The following is a 23733-nucleotide window of genomic DNA, read 5'->3' on the forward strand; positions in this document are numbered from 1 at the left end:
ATTGCTCTGTTAAAACTAAAAATAAGGGAGTTCCCGTCGTGGCGCAGTGGTTAACGAATCCGACTAGGAACCATGAGGTTGCAGGTTCGATCCCTGGCCTTGCTCAGTGGGTTAAGGATCCGGCGTTGCCGTGAGCTGTGGTGTGGGTCGCAGACACAGCTCGGATCCCATGTTGCTGTGGCTGTGGTGTAGGCCGGCGGCTGCAGCTCCAGTTTGACCCCTAGCCTAAGAACCTCCACATGCCTCGGGTGCAGCCCCAGAAAAGGCAAAAGGACAAAAAACAAACAAACAAACAAAAAAAAAACTAAAAAAAAAACCTAAAAATAAGATTTATGAATCTTAAAAAGAGATACATGGTTTTATTTTAGAATTTACCTTAAACCCAAAGTGTGGAGTTCCCGTTGCGGCTCAGCAGGAATGAATCTGACTAGGATCCACGAGGATGCAGCTTTGATCCCTGGCCTTGCTCAGTGGGTGAAGGATCCAGCTTTGCCATGAGCTGTGGTGTAGGTCACACATGTGGCTTGGACCTGGCGTTGCTATGGCTGTGGTGTAGGCCGGCAGCTACAGCTCCTGTTTGACCCCTAGCCTGGGAACCTCCATATGCTGCGGGTGTGGCCCTGAAAAGACAAAAAAGAAAAGAAAAAAAGACTAAAGGTGTCATTAAACTTTTTTATTAGCTCTCCCTTTAATTTGTTTACATAGTTTTATAAACCCTTGTGTCACCTAACATTGTGACTAGTATGCAGTAGGTGCTCAGTAAATACTTGTCAGATGTATAGTTTGCAGCAAAATAGTTGTTCTCCCTCTACTGTATTCAGGACACAACACCACATTCTTTACAATGGTCTGGCACCACATTCCCCACGAATGCTCAGTGGACACCAGTGAAGAGCAGTCTTTTTCTAAGAGAAGGGCTGCCTGCATCAGCCGTAGGTCCCTGCAGAGCCTGCTCAGTACAGGAGCGGCCAAGACGCAGTGATTCGAGGGCAAGGGCAAGGGCGGCCAGTTAGCTGAGGCTCAAGTTCCTTCAAGCTGCCCCCTTTAGTTCTGCTGAGGGCAAATGCTTCCTTAAAGATGCTCAGTCCTAATTGCACAGGTCAAGTGTTACTCCGTTGGCTTCTCTGTCAAGGGCAAATGAAAAACTTTGAACCCACCATCCAGTTTAGGAAAGAGAATCTTTCAAAGTTCCCTGGCGGTCAGCAGGTTAAGGATCTGGCATTGTCACAGCTGTGCCTCAGGTTGCTGCTGTGGCGTGGGTTCAACCCCTGCTCTGGAAACTTCCGTATGCCACAGGCACAGCCAAAAATCAAGGAGAAGAAGGAAAGAAAGAGAATGTTCCAGGATGAAGGCTGCTCTACTCTGCGGCCCTCGTTGACCATCGCTCCCGCTCCCTCCTCACCCGAGAAAACGAGTAGCTCCAATTTTGTATTAATCGTTTTGTGCTTTTTCTTTCAATAAGATCTATCTCCATATGACACGGTTGTTATTTTGTACTATTCTGACCCTCGATATCAGTCAACTCGTACTGCGTTTATGGTGACTCGGTTTTTATTTAACGCTGCACTGGAGTACAGCGAGCACCTAGGGCTCATGCATTTTCATCGTCGTGTGCTGCTCTGCATAAACACGCAGTTTATCTGCTCCACCTCATGGGAGCAGACACCTGGGCTGGTTACAATTTTCTGCTATTTGGAACAATGTGACTATGAAAATGACGGCATTTCTGTTTTCTGATGCATATGTGCAGTATAATAGCTCCCTCAGAGTTCACACCTAGCAGTAGAAGTGCTGTGTTGCGTAGTATATATATATATATATCTATACATATCTTTAACTTAACGAGATACTCATGCCAAATTGCTTTCTGAAGTGTTGACCCTAATTTACTCTTCCAACTGCAGTCAGAATATGCATTCCTGTTGCACAAAATCCAGCTCCAATATTTAGTACTATCTAAATTTAAAAATTTGGGGAGTTCCCGTTGTGGCTCAGCAGTGACAAACCCAACTAGCTTCCGTGAGGACGAGGCTTCGATCCCCCCGGGCCTCGCACAATGCTTCAAGGTTCCGGCACTGCCGGGAGCTGTGGTGTAGGCGGCAGACGTGGCTCAGATCCTACGTGGTTGTGGCATAGGCCGCTGGCAGCTGCAGCTCCGATTCGATCCCCAGGCTGAAACTTCCACATGCCGCAGATGCGAGACTAAAAGGACAAAAAAATAAAAAAATAAAAATAAAAATGTCACCAGTCTTTATCAACTTTACCAATTTCCTTTTGTCAGTGGAGGAATGACACACATACGGTTAAGTACACTCATCTTACCTGTCGATGAAGCCAACGAAGTTTTACTTACATAACCAACTTCTCCAGACTAAGAGAACGAGTACTTTCAGCACCACGGAAGCTTCCTCATGTCCCCATTGATTTTATTTTTTATTATTATTTTTAATTTTTGGCCACACCTGAAGCATGCAGAAGTTCTGGGCCAGAGACTGAACTTGAGCCACAGCAGCGACCACAGAGAACCCTGAACCACTCGGCCGCCACGGAGCTCCTTCTCCATGTAACGCCCTCATAAGGACACCAACTTGCTTATCACCAGAGGTGGTTTGTTTATTCTTGAGCCTCAGATAAATGAAAATACATAGCAGGAACTCTTCTGTGCTGGCTCCTTTATTTAAAACCGTAATTAGGAGTTTCCGTGGTGGCTCAGCAGAAGCAAATCTGACTAGTATTCATGAGGTTGAGGGTTCGGTCCCTGGCCTTGCTCAGTGGGTTAAGGATCAGCATTGCTGTGAGCTGTGGTGTGGGTCGCAGAGGCGGCTCGGATCTGCTATTGCTGTGGCTCTGGCATAGGCCAGTGGCTACAACTCCGACTTGACCCCTAGCCTGGGAACCTCCACATGCTGCAGGTGCAGCCTTAAAAGGCACACACACACACACACACACAGCTATAGTACGTACATCAAGCTCAATATTCCCTGTGTGACAAAGGTACCAAGTTGTAACATCTTGACACGTGTTGGAATAAACAACTCCAAAATTGTTTTTAACAGCAGCTGTAGTTCTGATTCGTCCCCTAGCCTGGGAACCTCCATGTGCCACAGGCTCGGCCCTAAAAAAGAAAAAAAAAAAAAAAAAAACACCCCAAACAAAAAACAAAGCAAAAAAATAAATCCATAATTATTATTTAAAATTTTATTTTTAATTTAATTTTTATTTTATATTATAGTTGATTTACAATATTGTGTTAGTTTCAGGTATTAAGCAAAGTGATTCAGTCATATATATATGTATATATATACATATTTCCGTTCTTTTTTTTTTTTTTTTTGTCTTTTTAGCTATTTCTTGGGCCGATCCCGCAGCATATGGAGGTTCCCAGGCTAGGGGTCCAATCGGAGCTGTAGCCACCAGCCTACACCAGAGCCACAGCAACTCGGGATCCGAGCCACGTCTGCAACCTACACCACAGCTCACGGCAACGCCGGATCCTTAACCCACTGAGCAAGGGCAGGGACCGAATCTGCAACCTCATGGTTCCTAGTCGGATTCGTTAACCACTGCGCCACGATGGGAACTCCTCCGTTCTTTTTTAAATGGAATTATTTTAATTTTTAAATTATTTTTATTTATTTATTTATTTTATTTTTTGTCTTTCTGTCTTTTCTAGGGCCCCACCTGCGGCATTAGATCCCAGGCTAGGGGTCTAATCGGAGCTGTAGCCACCGGCCTACACCACAGCCACAGCAATGCCGGATCTGAGCTGCATCTGGGACTTACACCACAGCTCACGGCAACGCCGGATCCTTAACCCACTGAGTGAGGCCAGGGATTGAACCCTTGTCCTCATGGTTCCTGGTTGGATTGGTTAACCACTGCGCCACAACGGGAACTCCACATATTTCCATTCTTATTCAGATTCTTTCCCTATACAAGTTATTACAGAATATCGAATGGAGTTCCCTGTGCTATACAGTAGGTCTTTGTTGATCATCTCTTACACATAACACTGCAGACATGTTAATCCTAAACTTCTAAATTTATTCCCCCCCGCCCCGCGCCCCTCTCCACTCTGGTAACCATAGGTTTGTTTTTGAAATCTTTTTTTTTTTTTTTTTTTTTTTTTGTCTTTTTGCCATTTCTTGGGCTGCTCTCGCGGCATATGGAGGTTCCCAGACTAGGGGGTCAATCGGAGCCATAGCCGTTGGGATCCGATGGTTCTTAGTCGGATTTGTTAACCGCTGAGCCATGACGGGGACTCCTGTTTTCGAAATCTTTGAGTCTGTTTCTGTTTTTTAAGTTCGTTTGTATCATTTTTTAATATTCCACATATAAGTGATATCATATGATATTTGTCTTTCTTTTTCTGTCTTACTTAGTATGATAATCTCTAGGTCCATCCAAGTTGCTGCAAATACCATTATTTTATTCTTTTTATGACCGAGTAATATTCCATTGTATAAATGTACCACATCTTTATCCATTTCTTGGTCGATGGACCTCGGTCGATGGACATTTAAGTTGCTTCTATGTCTTGGCTACTGTCAACAGTGTTGCTATGAACAAAGGATGCATGTATCTTTTCAAATTACAGTTTTATGCAGATATATGCCCAGGAGTGGGATGGCTGGATCTTATGGTAGTTCATTTTTAGGATTTTTTTTTTTTTTTGGTCTTTTTAGGGCTGCATCCATGGCATATGGAAGTTCCCAGGCTAGGGGGTCCCATCAGAGCTGTAGCCATTGGCGTATGCCAGAGCCACAGCAACGTGGGATCTGAGCTGAGTCTTTGACCTACACCACGGCTTCACAGCAACGCCGGATCCTTAACCCACTGAGCGAGGCCAGGGATTGAACCCTTGTTCTCATGGATGCTAGTCGGGTTTGTTAACAACTGAGCCACGAAGGGAACTCGTATTTTTAGTTTTTTAAGGAAGCTCCATATTGTTCTTCATAGTGGTGGTACCAATTTACATTCCCACCAACAGTGAAGGAGGGTTCCCTTTTTTTCCACACTCTCTCCAGCACATACTGTTTGTAGACATTTTGATGGTGGCCATTCTGACTTGTGTGAGACGATATCCTCATTTTAATTTTGATTTGCATTTCTCTAATAATTAGGGATATTGAGCATCTTTTCGTGTGTGTGTTTTTTTTTTTGCTGGCTTCTTTAGCTCAACATCAGGTTTTTGCACTTAAGCCGGATTGCTATCATCTAATTTTAATGTTTGTTTTATATTTACGTAGTGCAATGAAATAATTTTTATGTTAAGATTTGACTCTCAGGCAAACCCGCAGATCAAAACGTGCAAGTGTTACGTACTACTGCCACCTGGTGTTAGGCGGCCTAAAATGCAGGGGCAGGGAGTTCCCCAGTTGCTCATCTGGTTAAGGATACTGCCTTGTCACTGCTGTGGTACAGGCTCGATCCCTGGCCCAGGAACTTCCACATGCCACAGGTGTGGCCCCAAAACACATGCAGGAACTATATTTCAAATGGTTCATTTCACAACATCCATCCCTCCAAAAGTTATGAAATAAAAATAAGTCACTCCAAATGAGAGAATAAGCCCTTTACAATTTGAAAGTCATTTGGCCTCAGTGAGCTCTTTAAGTTTATACTATAGCTTTAATGAAACTTACCTTTTTGAGTTAATGTAGTCTTAAAAAACACACCAGATTTACTGGAGCTGTTGGAGCAGGTGGCGTCAAAAGAGAGGAAAGCGTGGGAGGGTAAAAAAACAAAAACAAAATCCCTGGAATGCTATCAGGTTTGCACTGTACCTATTTCTTAAAATCCTTAGGGAAACGGGATTTCGGTCGCAGTATCCCAGACGTGCTGTTTATTGAATAATCACCTTTTCCTCTGCCGCAGCAACGTTAGATTTCTCCCGAGCCAGCGCTTCCTCGAGGCTGCTCAGTGATTTACCGCTCTGAGCCTGTGTAAGGACTTCCAGCTCCAGTTCTTTGATTTTCTGCTGACAGTGCTTCCACTCAGCTGTCAGCGAAGAGCACATTTTTGCACTGTCCAGTAACTTCTGCTGGGCCTGCTTTAGTTCAGTTTTGATCTAGAGGTGAGGCATAAATAAAAGTGACAAAAATAAGCACGGGATGAAGGTGAACGTGAGCCAGAATAAGCAGCTTGCGAAGGAGTGGAGTCCCCCAAGAGCTGACAAATACCAGCGTCGCGTGGCTGCCCACCTCTCCGCAGCTGCTCTGGGCTGGTAAGGTTTGCCGAGGTCTAGCTGTAGCCAGACAGTGGCGGGACGAAGGAATCTTGCTGCGAGTTGCTATATGTGCACATGGTCCTCTGTTTTTCCCCGGTCTACTCCAGGCTGGCTTTCACTCCTACTTCCTGACACTGTTGTTGCCAAGGGCACGACTGACCTCCCCAAGGCCAGAATTTAAGTCCAGTGGACACCTGATCTGCGAGCAGCAGTCACACCTTCCGTCTCCGGAAGTTCTCCCCTTGGAGCCTGTGACGTCATCCCCTCCGGTTACTAACCCCTGCTGTGGCTTCCTGGTTTCTGGGGGAGACCACTCCAGAGCACCAGCTCCGACGCTACTATTGGACTGCGGCGGCCTTCCCTTCTGATCTGCTCTCCACGCTGCAGCCACCGAGGTCCTTTAAAACACACGTGGCGCTGCCTCACCCCTGCTCCTTCGATCTCTGAGTGGCTTCGCCATCCCTCGGGGAGCGTCTCCCAGCAGCGCGCCTGGCTTTGAAGGATCTGGCCTTTGCCAGAGTAAAATCATCCTGTCACCCCTCTGGCTCCCACGGGTCTCCTGCCATGCTGGCTTCTATCTAAGAGTTTACAACGAGTAGAGGCCGAGACAAAGAAATCAAAGAGAAGAAGAGACTGAGTGCCGGGGGCTTTGGCGCACTGAGTTGGTTCAGGACTGTGAAAATTAAACTTATTGTACGCGGAACGGGGACACAGGCTTCATATATATTATCCACTTGCCCCACAGACCAAGAAAGCTAATGGTCTCTGAGACCTGTGGTCATTGGTCTCTTAGACACAGTGCCCGGCGTTTTGGCAGTGCTGGTAATGACGAAATGAGACGACACTGCGGCAAACACCGCCACGGCCAATGACGTGTGTGTCTAGGGTGGCTTCTTCGGCTTCAGGTCGGGACTTTTAAGGACCAGGAAGAGGATTCAGCACAGTGTCTCAGCGTTGGTGGTGGCAGAACTGCTCTCGGCCTCAAGCTCTGCAAGCCTATGGCACTCTTCTTTATATTCTGAACCAGAAACATGCAAGATGCCCATAAATCATAAAAAAATACATAAATTGTAGTATTTGCTCACAGTGGAATACTCTACTGCTAAAAAAAAGAACGAACAATGGTCATACGTCACAACATGGATGAAGCTTCCAAACAAAGTAGGTTGTTTTTGTTTTTTTGGTTTTTTTTTCTGTCTTTTCTCTTTTTAGGGCCACACCCGAAGCATATGGAGGTTCCCAGGCTAGGGGTCTCATTGGAGCTGTAGCTGCCGGCCTAGGCACGGCAACGCAGGATCCGAGCCACGTCTGCGACCCATGCCACAGCTCAGGGCAACGCTGGATCCTTAACCTACTGAGCAAAGCCAGGGATTGAACCCGCAACCTCATGGTTCCTAGTTGGATTCAGTTCCGCTTCGCCAAGACGGGAACTCCCAAATTAGATTGTTCAGAAGACAGAAGGTGTGCATTTTGATTATATTTGTAAAATATTCAAAAACAGGCAAAACGGAACTATGCTGTGGGATTCATACATGGGTGATGAAACTATAAAGTAAAACGAGAGAGTAATTACTTAAATGAGTGGTTCCTGCTAAGGCGGAAGGAGACGGGATTTTGATGGGAGAGAGTTCTGCAGGGGCTGGTGGTGCCCAGGCCGAGCGCGATTTCCTTCCCTAGTGGGGCTGCCTGGGTAATCACTGTGCCACAATTCCTTGAACTGTAAATTTATGTTTTATGTACTTTCTGAATGCTTCACAATACATGGTTTAAAAGCCACAAAGTAGGATTCCTGTTTCTTAACCAGTCTTCTTTTTTTTTTTTTTTTAATTTTTGTTGTTGTTATTGTTGCTATTTCTTGGGCCGCTCCCTCGGCATATGGAGGTTCCCAGGCTAGGGGTTGAATCGGAGCTGTAGCCACCGGCCTACGCCAGAGCAACAGCAACTCGGGATCCGAGCCGCGTCTGCAACCTACACCACAGCTCACGGCAACACCAGATCCTAAACCCACTGAGCAAGGGCAGGGACCGAACCCACAACCTCATGGTTCCCAGTCGGATTCGTTAACCACTGCGCCACGATGGGAACTCCTTAACCAGCCCTCTAGGTGCGCCTGACATTAGCCAGAGACCCGGAGTTGATCATCTCTGAGTGGATTTTAAAAAGCCAGCTCCCAGTGTGCAAAGGTGAGGCTCCCAACAGCCCCCAAGTGGAGTTCCCGCTGCGGCTCCGCAGTAACGAACCCGACTGGCGTCCGTGAGGATGGGGATTCCACCCCTGGCCTTGCCCAGCGGGTTAAGGACCCAGTGTTGTTGTGAGTTGCCGTGTAGGTCACAGAGGCGGCTGAGATCTGGCGTGGCTGTGGCTGTGGCGTAGGCCAGCAGCTGTAGCTCCGATTTGATCCCGAGCCTGGGAAGTTCCCTATGCTGCAGGTGAGGCCCTTAAAAAAAAAATTCCCAAATTGAGGAGAAGATTAACATGGAAAGATAACTCTACAGGAAAGAGAGCAACAGACCTGGGTTTAAATTCTGACTCCACAAAAGCTAACAAGCTCTGCCGGCTTGAACTGCTATGCCACCCAGAAGACGACGGCCCTTCAGGGCTGGGTGGCTCATGGGAGGTGAAGAGGGCACACTGCCACTCTAAGGCAGCTGGCGACGGCACGTGACTCTGCCGAGGCGCCTGGCCCAGGGGGTCGGTCCGAACACTGATGTCCCGTTCCTGAAACGGCCAGTGGTTTACTCACCTCCAAGGAGGGTCACAACAGAACAAAACGCATCTTCTCCTCTTAGCAAGTTATCATTTGCCCACCCCTAAGGACTTGCTCGTGAATTCAACAAATGTTTATATGGTGCCAACCACACATAAGATACCACGTTCTGCCGCGTCCTGGTCACTGTACCTTGACGAAGAGCAGGTATTGCCTGAGGATGCTCAGAGTGGACAGCTAAAGTGACCTAAGAAAGGCGTTTGAAGGGAAAGGCAAAAGCCTGTCCTAAAAGGAGATGTGAGAAAGATCTGGAATTTCATTTAAAACTGCAAAGGCTCGGACCTCCCGCTGTGGCACAGGGGGTTGGGATCTCGCGCTGTCTCTGCAGCGGCTCAGGTCGCTGCTGCAGCTCGGATTTGATCCCTGGCCCAGGAACTACCTCCCCCCCACTCCGTCCCCAAAACAAACCACAAAGACTTGAGGGAATATGTTCAATATTCAAAAAATCACGAAGGGTGAGCCGAGGGAAAAAGTTTATCCAAAAAATCCAGGAATGCTGCAACTGCCTAGAAGGGCTTCCCTTAGAGTTTGAGATAAATGACTATTTGTTTTTCTCTACATCACCCCATTAGACTGTGAGCTCGTAAAATGTAGAGACCTTTCTTAAACCATTTTTATGTCATTTCCTGAATAAGGCCATTGATCCTGCTATACCAGGGGCGGCAAACTTTACCTCTAAAGGGCCAGATAGTAAATACTGTAGCCTTTGTGGGCCATATGGTCTCTGCTGCGGTGCAAAAGCAGCATCAACAAGATGTAAACAAACAGGTATGGCTGTGTGTCGATAAAACTTTATTTACAAAAATAGGAGTTCCTACTGTGGCTCAGCAGGTTAAGAACCCAGCACTGTCTCTGTGCAGATGGGGGTCCCATCCCTGGCCTCTCTCAGAGGGTTAAGGATCCAGCACTGCCACAAGCTTCCAAGGAGGTTGAAGATGTGGCTTAGATCTGGTGCTGCTGTGGCCGCGGCACAGGCCTGCAGCTGCAGTTCCAATTTGATTGTCTAGCAAGTGTGGCCATTAAAAAAAAAAAAAAAAAAAAAAAAAAAAAATAGAAGGCAGGATTTGACCCATAGGCCAAAGTTTGCTGATTGTATCTGTTTTGTTTAAACTCTCAGTATTGATGAGATTGTCTGCCTAGTATAGGACTGATAAGTATTTGTTGAGTTAAATTCCAGAACCGTAGGGCCGGGTTTATAAAAACTAGGTTCCTAATATATGTTTACAGAATTGACCCGCATTAAAAGAAAGCAAGCACAATTCCACATGGTGTTTCAGTTGGAACATTCACATGGTTTGTAAACTTGTGCCACAGCAGCCACCCGAGTCGCAGCAGTGACAAAACCGGATCCTTAACCTGACGAGCCACAAAGGAACTCTTACAGAGATAATTTTAAAATAAGCATGTCTAGGGGATGTTTCCCTAACTTGTTGACGCTCTGATGCTCTCCTGCCAGGAAGAGCAGCTTTGCTCTCTCAGGCTTTGCACCTTGGCGCAGTCGATATCTCATCCAGCCAGTAACAATGAATGCATCCATGATGGATGAATCTGTCCGGAGCGAGAATGAGGGCAATACCCCCATATACCTGGCTCAGGTCACTGAAATTTAGTTACGCGCTAGAAGTTCTTGGTAATGATTTCAAAATACTGAATAACTTCCAAACCTTTTACATTTGGAGTTCCCGTGGTGGCTCAGTGGTTAACGAACCCAACTAGCATCCATGAGGACGTGGGTTCGATCCCTGGCCTCGCTCAGTGGGTTAAGGATCCGGTGTAGCTGTGAGCTGTGGTGTAGGTCGCAGATGCAGCTTGGATCCAGTGTTGCTGTGGCTGTGGTGCAGGCCGGCGGCTACAGCTCCGAGTGGACCCCTAGCCTGGGAACTTCCATACACCGCAGGTGGGGCCCTAAAAAGACAAAAAAAAAAAACCCAAAAAACCTTTTTACATTTATAGGTTGACAGCACACACCTCCATGTGGGAGCAAATCACTTTGATTTCTCGACTTGGCAGAGGGAGGAGTTAAAGGAGGGACCCAGCAGACGTCTCACACTGTCTCCCCACTTCGGGGACTCTGTAATGAATGATCCCACTGAGGGATTTTGAGTCTTCTACCCCCGGCTCAAATAAGGCTCCTCAGGAAAGGCCATGGCCACTGGCTTACCTTAAGGCTTTCTCCCTGCAGTAAGCTGTTGTGCTGCTTTAAGTCCAAGTTCTTTCCTCGCTCGTAGCGAAGCTCTTTTTCTGCTGAGCTACACAGAACCTGGAGCCGGTGCAAATCCTGGCGAAGCTGTTGTAGTTCCTCTTGCGGCTGGGACTTGGTTCTGTCTCCAGATGATCGGTACTAAAGCAAACATTTTACAAGAGACACATGGGCAGTTTGAAAGAATGTTGACAAAACGCGTTCCGGCTGCAAGAGAGTGATTATTCCCACGCACCTTTTTTGGAGTTAGCTTAGTTACAACCAATCCCTCTTTCACCTTTACGGCGGGTTGTACATGTTTATGGTGTTATATATATTTTCTCTCCTGTTACAGTGGAGAGAAAATACTGAAGAAATTATGTGAACAACAGCAGTTGAGCATAGAAAATTAACTTTCTTGGTTTTCCTGTCAGTGAAGTATGGACAGTTTTAGAGTAAAATGGGCTTTAAGCAGAGTGTTCAAAGAGTCAATATGTGAAGACGTGGAGTGTAAATGTGTACCTGGCGCGTGCGCATGTGTCTCTGTGTGTGCGTGTCCGCGTGGGCACGCGTGTGTGGGTGTGTGTGCGTCTGTGGGGGGGTGTGTGCGTGAGTGAGTGTGTGTCTGTAGGGAGGTGCGCGCACGCGTGTCTGTGTGTGGGGTGTGTGGGGGGTGTGGGTGTGTGCGCGTGTGGTGTGTCTGTGTGTGTGCTGTGTGTGGTGTGGTGTGTGGCGTGTGTCAGTGTGTGTGTGGGGGGGTGTGGGTGTGGGTGGTGTCTGCAGGCAAAGGGAGAGGGACCGTTTAGCCAGCGATGTTAAATTCCCAGGCTCCCTCATCACTTTCCCTTCCCTACCTGAGGATTCCTTAGTGACTCAGCAGCACAATTTCCTGCCAAGTCTCTCCAGCGCAATAAAGCTACCAGGACCCAAGAAGGAGTTCGATTTTCTAAAAGGTAGGCACACACAGGCGCGCTGAGTAGATAAAGCATTCAACCTCATCCGCTTCAACAGACGAGACACTTTGAGTTTCCGGAGTCCTGGTCCAGGGTGCTTCCTGTCCATGACTTTCTCAAAAGCCCCCGTCATTACTCTAGTTTATCTTGCTTACAACAGAACTGCCACAGAGAATTCCCCGAGTCCTGCTAGCCCATCAATTCCTATCTTGGTTTTGTCAGACAGGCCATCTAAACCCAATGTGCAAGTGTCTGAGATCCCTACAGAAAATTCTTGAATGTAATTTTGTTACACCTTAAGAACCCTAGCTTTGGAATTAGATACATCTGGGTTTCCGTTCTGAATCTGTCACTTAATTGGGTGATCTTGGAAAAATTACCTCACCTTTCTACGTTTCATTTTCCTCATCTTAAAGTGGAAATAATAATGATATAACTACTGGATAGAGTAAAGGGTACGTAAGATAAGCCATGTAAGCACTGAGCACGATGCCTAAAAACACATAGCAAGCGTATTCCAAAATAATACCATCACCGCTGAGCCTCTCTGCCTTGCCCTCCTGTGTCTGCTTCCATTGGAAGACAAGACTCCTCCTGCGGTCTGGAAAGTCTTGGTCACCACGCTAGCTTCTTCTTTAACCGGTACGGAGAAGCTCTTTAACCGTGAATAATCGCCCGTCTATACAGCCGTTTCACACACCCAAACAGATCTACAGAGAAGCCCCGTTTACACCACCGAGACAAAGGTACAGACGTTTTTAGCCTGTTTCCAAGGTGAGAAAAGTCAGAATGGTAGTTCTTTCTGCCTACATTTTCCAATGAAGTCACTTTGTCAGAGTAGAAATGTAAATTACTTTTCAAGAAAAGCAACTATTAAAGAAGCTACCAGTTCCCCAGTCAAGCTGTCAACGCACAGAGTCTCTATTTTTTTCCTACTGTGTAAACTACTTCCCTCATGGAGGTTACTGCAGAGGTGTGAAGACACACAGGCTACTAGGAACCAGGTCAGCGCACAGAGTACACAGGATCCTTTTTGGGCCGTTTATCAGATTTATTAAGCCAGTCACCCTGAGTCTCAGTTTACTCAGCTGCAAATTTCAGGCATAAGAGCAAGTAATAGATAACATAATTTCCATCCTAAGGATTCTTTTTTTTTGTCTTTTTTTGTCTTTTTGCCATTTCTTGGGCTGCTCCCACAGCATATGGAGGTTCCCAGGCTAGGGGTCAAATCGGAGCTGTAGCCGCCAGCCTACGCCACAGCCACAGCAATGGGGGATCCTTAACCCACGGAGCAAGGCCAGGGATCAAACCCGCAACCTCATGGTTCCCAGTCGGATTCGTTAACCACTGAGCCACGACAGGAACTCCTTAAGAATTCTTCAATAATTAAAATGAAAGAAGTTATTATCTTAAATTTATAGGCTTAAAAACTAACTTTTAATATTTAAAATATTATTGTAATAAAATACAAATTTAATATGAACCAAGTGCATATAGTGGCCCCACGTTCATATACTGACAAGATCGCTCCTACTGCGGAAAGAGTAAGAGACCTGCTGACTTGGGATATTCCCGTCAGGTCCACAAGGTGCAACAGGCCATCACACTCTGATCATCCACCGTCACGCAGATTTGACTTGTCCTTCTCAGCTCTCTCCTGGTAAACGCGCCGTGCATCGTGGCATGTTCAGGTGAAATTAATTATTATAGAAGACCAAATAATTGACATTCTGATTTTATCGAACAGTCTTGAAAGTGTGGTTTAATGTAGAGGTTTTCCCAAGACTATTCTAGGGGGCTAGTAAATCAAAGCTTTGCAGCCTGCGAGCCTAAGGGCCAGACCCCCGAGAAGTTCACCAAGAAAATCCATGACAGACACGCTGGGAGGGCTCTTGGGAGGCAGCTTGTCAGCCTCCTCAGAAAATTATCCTGACATGAGAACTGCCTTCCTTCGCCTGCCTTCCTTTCTTTCTGTTTCTTTTTTTGTTTCTTTTTTTTCTTAAGTTTTATCAGGTGCTTTTTGGTTGTTTGTTTCAGGCTGTGCTCGTGGCGTGTAGAGATTCCTGGGCCAGAGATCAAACCCGGAGCCCCAGCAGTAACAATGCCGAATCCTTAACTGCAGGGCAACCGGAGGCTCCGAGAACTACATGCTTTCTCAGCATTTCTCAGTAAGTGGAAGGCAGGTGACAAAGCAGTTAAAAAGATCAGGCTGTAAATGAGACGGACCCAGCTTCCACCACAAAGCATTAACTAGACCAATTATTTTAACCTCTCCGAAGCCTCAGTTTCCTCATCTATAAAGTGGCAATATTCCTGCCTCACTGTATTGCTTCATAGCCGCAGGGCATTTAGTACAGTGCCTAGAGCATAGCGAATATGCAATAATGTTTTTATGCAAAATGCTAACCTGCTTTCCAAACAGACAAAGTTAAGGTAATTAACGGTAGTTCAAACTTGTTTCAAGAATAGTGGGAAAGTAATATCTAGAATTCAGCTATTGCAGCCTCACCTGGAATACTGCTGAACAGCAGAAATTAAGCCAGCACAGGCCATGGGCAGCCACACATCATGTGACAAAATACGTATGAGTGCTATAGCTTACAGGCTTACTCACGAGAGATGTTTTCAGAGTTCTTTTCTACACGTTGCCATTTGTAAGCACTCTTTAAAGCCTGCCATCTGCTCTCAGCCTGCAGTCACCCACCTTGGCACGTTACGAGATTAAAAGACATGGTGCACAGGGATAGCAGCCAAGTATCAGCGCTGTATTCCGATGACAGAGGTGAGGACGAAAAACCACGCGCACCAGAACCAGGAAACGGAACCATCTACAGCCACCACTACGGCAAGGAGCCCTCCGCACAGAGAGGTTCTGAAATCACCACTGCAGAGCACACAGCAGGAACAAACCTGTCTAAAACGTGTTTTCGTCCTTGCTTGGTTCAAGCAGCAGAGGAGATGGTGTTTAAGTGTTTCGGGAAACGTGAGTTTCCAGACGCAAGTCTGTCATTGCCCGTGAAAGCCCACGCCTACCTTGTTTATCTGCCGTAGGGACCTTAAAACAGGCCTGGCGCATCATAGATATGGAGTTAATACGGGCTACATAAGCGAGAAAGAATAATGTACCTTTCTTTCAATAATTCAAAGTCATTATTACGGAACAAAGTTACTGGCTCTGTGGCTGTGTGGTATATATATATGTACTTGTCCTTTCACAGAATGGCTCTTCTCCCGATTTCCCATAGAATTTTTATATATTTCCTCGTTTTCACCTTCCCACCCAGGACGAGCAATGATTCTTCAAATAATGGGAAGAGGTACATCAGATAAAATTAATAAATTAACCAAGGCCTTACTTCTCATACTCTGAATTTCATTACTCCAAAAGCACAGTGATCATTTTACCCTCACAAGCAAAGATTTTATCATTTTTGTGATCGGTGTTCAGCCCCTGCCCAGTCTCCTACAGCGGCCCACTGTTCAACACAGGGAGTGTCAGAGAGACACAAAAGTCACCTCTTTTTGAATATTTGCTGTCCTACTTCCTGTTGGTCTTCTGAATAAATCCACTGACTCCTTCGTCAAAGGCATCGGAATCTTCTTTCAGGTGTATGTTTTCCTTATTTACTATTACTGGCCTAGTTTGCATACTCTGTGCAACCTCTCTTCAGGTACGTTTGACTTCTTTTACCAACGCCTTCCTTGCTTTCTAAACGTATGCCTGAAGCACTTCTCGAAGGTATATTATCCGCCTTTTGAGGTGGTCTCCTTACCAGAGCAAAGCCTCCCGCTGTGGGTCTCAAAATGATTCCTAGAAAGGGGTGCCTAGGGAAATCTTAAGCTGTACAAGAGGGAACCTGCAAAATCGAGGTGAAAGAACTGAGGTGTGGATGGCAGTCTCTCCCTTTATTTCTCCTGCAGGCAGATTTCTAGTACTTAAAGCAATTCCAAGTCGGGCGCCTCTTCCCCATCAAAACAAAGCATGCTGTACCTGCAGCCGGGTTCCGGGACTAGAAAACAGTCCCTATCCCACCTGCCCGAGAGAGACGCTGACAGTCAGTCAGCATCCTTTTTGGCTGAGGCTGATGGAGCCTAGGAACACTTTATAAATAAGCAAGCAAGCCAACCGCTGGGCTTAGCTGAGGTTGTGGCTGCTATTTTACTACCATTCAGGCCCCGGTTATGATGTTGCTCAACAGATATATCATTTTAGTCATGGCATAAAATGAAGCTTATATCCACAGCTGGTTAGAGGAGATGGAGCCACCTACCTGGGCACTGCCGTCATCGGAGCCATCTCTAAAGCTCTGAGACGGAAGGAGGCTCGGAATCACAGGGCTCAGCTCTTCCCTAAGCCCCGCAACTTCCTTAGGCTTCAAGGTCAACTGCTCTCCTGCCCCTTTTGCGTCTCGGTTCTGCTGCAAGTCCTTCTCCTCCTGTCCCCCTCCTGGACAAGCGCCCTCCTTTGCGGCCTCCTCTGGACTTTCCTTCTGCTTACTTTCTCCTAATTCGGGACTTGGCACAAATAGAATAATACAAAACTCTCAAAATGCTCATTGTAGTCATAGAATATGCAAGAAAAAAATACCCGTAAGGCAAGTACAGGAAGCAAGATTTTCAACTTGAATTCTACAGCAGAAGAGCCGTTACCGTTTTCTTAGAAATAAACTTTAAAAACAAACGAGTCACGTCACATCCAGGGAGACGACCCAGCATTTTGATCTACAGGTGTAGGCAGACAACCAGTGGGAGGGAGTTTTCCACTTCTCCAACTCTTAGCGGGGCCTTGGGCAGACACAGCTTACAAAGATTTTCCAAAAAATCACTCAGTAAGCAGCCGGGTGCCTCTTCGGCAGGCACGAGGGCTACAATAGGACGCCATCCCTGCCCATCAAGAGCTTACCACATTGTGCGATATAAGGATAAGTTAACAAGGGATTACACTGAACTAGGCGTAAGTCCCAGGAGGCCTGATGGATGGATGAGTAGGCACAAGGGAGGCAGTGTAAAGGCAGGGTGTGTGTGTGTGTTGCGGGAGAGGGTGCTGGATGACCTAACCAGATGGGAAAAGCCCAGAGGCAAAAGGGAAACGTGTGCCTTAGAAAGTCGTTTGGAGTCTGTGTGGCGGGGAAAGCACAGACTGAGAGGCAACGGCGGGGATCCACGTGCCTAACAGCAGGACGAGAGCAGCCGGGGATGGAAAGGAGGAGAGGATGCGAGAGACTCACAAGGCTCTGTGACGAGCTTTGTCACCTCTGGGAGGGGGCGGCTGAGGGAGAAGAAGGAGTAACGAACAACACCCGGGTTTCTGGCCGGGCAAGGGGGCGGTGGCTCAAGAAGGCCTGCAGAGCTCCTGCGAAACTTGAAGCCACTCTTTCTGTTGTTGTTGTCTTTTTAGGGCCGCACCTGCGGCATATGGAGGGTCCCAGGCTAGGGGTTGATCTGGAGCTATGGCCACTTGCCTACACCACAGCCCAGCAACCTCAGATCCGAGCCTCGTCTGCGACCTACATGACAGCTCATGGCAACGCCTGATCCTTAACCCACTGGGTGAGGCCAAGGATGGAACCTGCATCCTCATGGATGCTACTCAGATTCGTTTCCGCTGAGCCACGACAGGAACTCCTAAAACCACTTTTTAAGAGAGTATAAAATTCAGGGGCCCCAAACCCGCAAAACAATGTCTTCTATTTTAGAACATTTACAAAGATAAAAGTTTGGCTACACCTGGGCCATACTGTCTCAGTTCACTGACGATGTATCCTTTGGTATGCTGTATAAGTAAAAATTGGCATCTATTGCTTCCTTTTTTTTTTTTTTTTTGTCTTTTTTGTCTTTTTTTTTAGGGCCACACCCACGGCATATAGAGGTTCCCAGGCCAGGGGTCGAACTGGAGCTGTAGCCACTGGTCTACAGCAGAGCCACAGCAACGCCAGATCTGAGCCGCGTCTGCGACCTACACCACAGCTCACGGCAACGCCGGACCCTTAACCCACCGAGCGAGGCCAGGGATCGAACACGCAACCTCATGGTTCTTAGATTCGGTTACCACTGAGCCACAGAGGGAACTCTATTGTTTCCTTTTGATACCTAGTCAGGCAGAATTCGATTACATCAATTCGTTTTTGTGCCACAACAGAGTAATGCATTGGTCTAAGTCTCAAAAGTTTCTGTGAAAGATACATTTGGTGGAAAAGTAGAAAATACAAGAGTTGGGGGCAAGATTGACAACTACAGCAAGAAAAGAGAGGAGGAAAAAACACATTCTCAAAATAATGATCAGATACAATGTTAAATAAGAGCCTCTGTGAACAGTCTTAATTATGTAAAAACCCATACATGTATGTACCGAAGAAAGGTAAGGAAGAAAAATCGGGAAGAGGACTATCTCTGCCCGGTAGGAGTCATGGGTTTCGATGATCTTGTATTTCTCCACGCTTTCCTGGTTTTCTAGAAAAGCACACAGGTACTTACATATCAAAAAACAAAATCGGAGTTCCCGTCGTGGCGCAGTGGTTAACGAATCCGACTAGGAACCATGAGGTTGCGGGTTCAGTCCCTGCCCTTGCTAAATGGGTTAGCGATCCGGCGTTGCCGTGAGCTGTGGTGTAGGTCGCAGACGCGGCTCGGATCCCACGTTGCTGTGGCTCTGGCGTAGGCCGGTGGCTACAGCTCCGATTCAACCCCTAGCCTGGGAACCTCCATATGCCGTGGGAGCGGCCCAAGAAATAGCAGCAACAACAACAACAAAAAGACAAAAGACAAAAAAAAAAAAAAACAAAAAAAACAAACAAAAAAAACCAAAAACAAAATCTTTGGGGAATGCTCATGACTAATTTACATATGCGCATCATTTGAAAATGAATGTCAAATTCTTACAATAATCACGCCAAATAAAACGTACCCCCTCCCCCAAATAATTGATGTAACGGGATTTTCTCAATTTACCAGAGTTCTTTTCTCTCTTCCTTTGGGTTCTGAGTCTCTACTTCCAAAACCGGAACTTGAGACGCAAGATCTTTAGAGGTACTCTCACTTGGAACTAAATTAGCATCTGCAGTCTTTCTCCCTAAAGTAATACGATTTAACTGTTCAAATTCTTGTGAAAGCTTCAAGACCTGCAAAGTTAAGTGGAAAGACAAATATTCTATTTTGCATACGCTTATGCATGACTGTGAAAAAAGTGTATTGATTCCATTAAATGCTAAAAAATTATTGGCCTAAGTAATAGAAACTGACATCCAAACCGAAGTCTTATTCAGTTTGGTTTAACAATTTGCAGTTGTTACACATATACTCTAATCCATTTTTAACACAGGCATAAGGGTGCATAAGTCCTTTTTTTTTTTTTTTTTCAAGAAGCTATTTTTGGTCTCTGGGATTGGCTTCTCAAGGCCTGCTAAGGGTTTCGTTCTCTCTGCTTATAAGCAAAAAAGATGTGATACACTATTACAGCTTTTATAGCATTATCATATATTTTTGGTCTCAAGTTTCGAGTGTAACCCATTAATTCATACGGTGCTACAAGAGAGAAAACATTAGAAAGAACATTAGATCAACATTACAGGGAACATATTTCCTCCAGTCTGCTCCTATTTGTCTGGAAACGCGGGAGCGTGCACAGGCTCCCAGACTACTGCAGTGATTCTAAAACCTTAGTGGATATGAGCGTCTCCTCGAGCTCCCGCCTGGCTCAGCGGAAATGAATCTGACTAATATCCACGAGGACGCAGGCTCCATCTCTGGCCTCACTCAGTGGGTTCAGGATCCAGCGCTGCCGTGAGCTGTGATGTAGGTTACAGACGCGGCTGGGATCCTTCGTTGCGGTGGCTGTGGTGTGGGCCGGCGGCTACAGCTCCAGTTCGACCCCCTCCATTTGTCGTGAGTATGGCCCTAAAAAGCAAAAAAAAAAAAAAAAAAAAAAAAAAAAGGCAGCCTCGCATTGCCACCCCATTCCTGAGATTCAGAACCAGTGGTCTGGGCTGGAAAATGGGAATTTGTACTTTAAGTAAGTCTGACAGGTCATTCCGAGGCAAACGGATGCTTTAGGAGTCACTGCTCTGCTGTGTGGTTTGGCGAAACCTTTGTGGAGGATTTTGCTGTTTTGTTTTGTTCTTTGACAGACTCCCTTCCTTGAAGACTCTTCTTTGGATCTCGACATGAAACGAAAGAACACCTACGAAAGCAGTAACAAGGGTGGAGGGGGCACCCTGCCGAGGCCGGGAGATGAGTCGCTGTGAAATCGCTTTGCGTGCAGATGGACAGCGCTGTGCCGCAGCCACTCTGACAACGCCCAGTTCCTCTAGTTACTGCGTTTGATTCTGAGAACACAATGGCCTGAATCCTAAAGCGCAGCCTAAGGTATCTGAGGACTCTTTCTGGTCTCCCGGGCCTTTTCACATTTCTGAAGAAAAACTCCCGTGTGGGACGTGGGTCATAATCTCATCATTTTACGCAGACTGCCACCTCTCCAGGGGCCCGGGGAGGTGGGAAGCCACGGACGGGCGAAGAAGAGACTAGAGCAGCTTGTCGGCGAGATCAACGCGGCCAAAGGCAGAGTGCGGGGCTGAGGACCGAGTATTTGCGCAGAAGTGAGGGGAAAGGTCCAGACGAGACGCTGAGGAAACAAGACCAGAGAGCGGAGGCGTCGGACTATGAGGGACCTGGAAGACGATGCTTTCGTTCATGAGCCTGCATGACTTTTTGTAAAGCAGGAAGACAGACTCCCAAACGCTGCTTATTCACTGATTTCTTACAGTCCCGGTAAACATTTAGACATTACAGATAGTACACGTTAGTTTCTTAAGAAGTAAAGGAAGCCACATGGAATTCCCACTTGACGTTCTAGCAAACCGGGAGCTGCTGAAGGTTTCTGAGGAGGAAGGTGACTTTGACACCAAGAGCTCGCAGGGTTTTCTGGAGTCTCACGTGACAAAGTTGCTGGATGTCAAGAGGGAAGAGAAGCCAGAGGCCCTTTCAGGACACAGGTGATGTGGACCGGCTCTGTTCCGCAGGCTTCTCCTTCCCCAAATCTTTTTTTTTTTTTTTTTTTTTTTTATTTTCCCACTGTACAGCAAGGGGGTCAGGTTATCCTTACATGTATACATTACAATTACAGTTTTTCCCCCACCCTTTCTTCTGTTGCATCATGAGTATCTAGACATAGTTCTCAATGCTATTCAGCAGGATCTCCTTGTAGATCTATTCTAAGTTGTGTCTGATAAGCCCAAGCTCCCGATCCCTCCCATTCCCTCCCCCTCCCACCAGGCAGCCACAAGTCTCTTCTCCAAGTCCATGATTTTCTTTTCTGAGGGGATGTTCATTTGTGCTGGATATTAGATTCCAGTTATAAGTGATATCATATGGTATTTGTCTTTGTCTTTCTGGCTCATTTCACTCAGTATGAGATTCTCTGGTTCCATCCATGTTGCTGCAAATGGCATGATGTCATCCTTTTTTATGGCTGAGTAGTATTCCATTATGTATATATACCACATCTTCCGAATCCAATCATCTGTCGATGGACATTTGGATTGTTTCCATGTCCTGGCTATTGTGAATAGGGCTGCAATGAACATGCGGGTGCATGTGTCTCTTTTAAGGAGAGCTTTGTCCGGATAGATGCCCAAGAGTGGGATTGCAGGGTCATATGGAAGTTCTATGTATAGATTTCTAAGGTATCACCAAACTGTTCTCCATAGTGGCTGTACCAGTTTACATTCCCACCAGCAGTGCAGGAGGGTTCCCTTTTCTCCACAGCCCCTCCAGCACTTGTTATTTGTGTCCTTCCCCTAATCTTATCCTCATGACAAAGCTCAGTCGCGTCTTCAGCCGCGTTTAAGCACCATGACGTATTCCGCTGATTGTTCCATGTTCCGCCTGAGGCCCGGGAGCAGGGAGGACAAAGCTTAGGCTGAGAGTCACCAGGCGGCTTGGCAGGTGTTTCATATACCTGAGGCTGGCGTTCCTATCTGTGAACTGGGGAAGCGGGCCTACCCCTTCTGGCTCTAAAACTTTGTGGCCAAAATAACACGACAGCCTATAAAACAGGGCTTTAGTACGTAGTTAGTCTTGCCAGGACTGTCATTAAGTCTAAAGCACTCTACGTTTTAAAGAGAAACTGGGCCATAATTAAAGAGTCACGGCTTCAAAACAGAAACCTCTCATCAGTAAAAGTTTTATGAGAGACGGAATACATACAGTCTCAAAGTACCTCCCTGTAAGATATTTATAAATTTCAGAGGCAACAGTGATAACTTCATCGTGGCGAACAAAAAGATATCCAGGAGTTCCTGCTGCGGCTCAGAGGTAACAACCCCGACCAGTGTCCGTGAGGATGTGGGTTTGATCCCTCGGCCTGCTCAGTGGGTTAAGGGCCCAGCATTGTCACAAGCTGAGGTGTAGGTCCCATATATGGTTCAGATCCCCTGTGGCTGTTGCTGTGGACAGTAGCTGCAGCTCCGATTCAACCCTTCGCCTGGGAATTTCCATATGCTGTGGGTGAGGCTCTACAAAAAGAAAAGTAGAAAAAAAAAAACAAAGGTATCCAGGAGTTCCCTTTGTGGCGCCGTGGAAACGACCCGACTAGGAACCATGAGGTTTTGGGCTCCATCCCTGACTCTGCTCAATGGGTTGAGGATCCAGTGTTGCCGTGAGCTGTGTGCAGGTGACAGTCACGGCTCGGGTCTGAGGTGGCTGTGGCTGTGGCGTAGGCCGGCGGCTACAGCTCAGAGTCGACCCTTCGCCTGGGAACCTCCATGTGCATCGGGTGTGGCCCTAAAAAGAAAAAAAAAAAAACCCACTATCTTCTGATGGAATGCACCGAGAAGGCCACGTCACTTTTGTAGTGTTCCTGCCAAAACTGTGCAACCGACGTTACATTATGAGGAAACATGAGAAAAACCCAAATCGAGAGACATTCTTTAAAATAAATGATCTGGACTCTTCAAAAATAGCAAGGTCATGAACAGCAAAGACAGAATGAGGAAGTGCTGCAGATTCAAGGAGCTACAGGATGTGGCAATTCAATGCAAAGTACAGTCCTGGACCGGACCTCGAACTAGAAAAAAAAAAATCGTCCCTTTTAGTGAAATTTGAGGATAAGCTGTAGATTAGCTACTCGTACAATATTCATGTTAATTTCCTGATTTTGAGGCTTGCCCTGTGACACAGCCGTGTCAGTTTTCAGCAAACGTACACGGTAGCATTCAGGAGGAAAGGGGGATTGCGTCTCCCACTTACGCTCCCAGGGTTCAGGAAAAAAGGGTGTCTGCCTATGAGTGTGTGTGCGTGTGTGTGTGTGTGTGTGTGTGTGTGTGTGTGTAGTGAGAGGGCAGAGGAGGATACCGCATGTGTGGCACCACGCTGACACATGCAGGGTAGAGGTACATGGAAAGTCTGTATGCTGCTTCGCAACTTTTCTCTCTGTTTGAAATCATTTCCAAATAGAGAGTTGTTTGTTTGTCTTGTTTGTTCTAAAGAGAGAGGGAAAGCCAGATTACCAGGATAGCGATCTGGATCTCTTTTGCATTCTTCTCACTTCATTTCACTCTCCACGCTGTTTTCTGATGGTATTTAGTGGCACGCCGTGATGAAAACGCACCTT

At 46.6% G+C, this 23733-nt stretch overlaps 1 protein-coding gene across 1 annotated transcript in view; it reads right to left on the reverse strand.

The window, feature by feature from the left end:
- CCDC30 (coiled-coil domain containing 30) overlaps positions 1–23733 on the reverse strand; it is a 92881-nt gene that overhangs the window by 32229 nt on the left and 36919 nt on the right. The window contains exons 11-14 of the mRNA XM_021096923.1: positions 19077–19246; positions 16400–16643; positions 11158–11337; positions 5861–6070 (exon numbers count right to left, since the gene is read on the reverse strand). Coding sequence (XP_020952582.1) covers positions 5861–6070; positions 11158–11337; positions 16400–16643; positions 19077–19246 — 804 coding nt within the window. The remainder of the gene's footprint in view (positions 1–5860; positions 6071–11157; positions 11338–16399; positions 16644–19076; positions 19247–23733) is intronic.

This window comes from Sus scrofa, chromosome 6 (assembly GCF_000003025.6).
Source record: "Sus scrofa isolate TJ Tabasco breed Duroc chromosome 6, Sscrofa11.1, whole genome shotgun sequence".
Lineage (NCBI taxonomy): Eukaryota > Metazoa > Chordata > Mammalia > Artiodactyla > Suidae > Sus > Sus scrofa.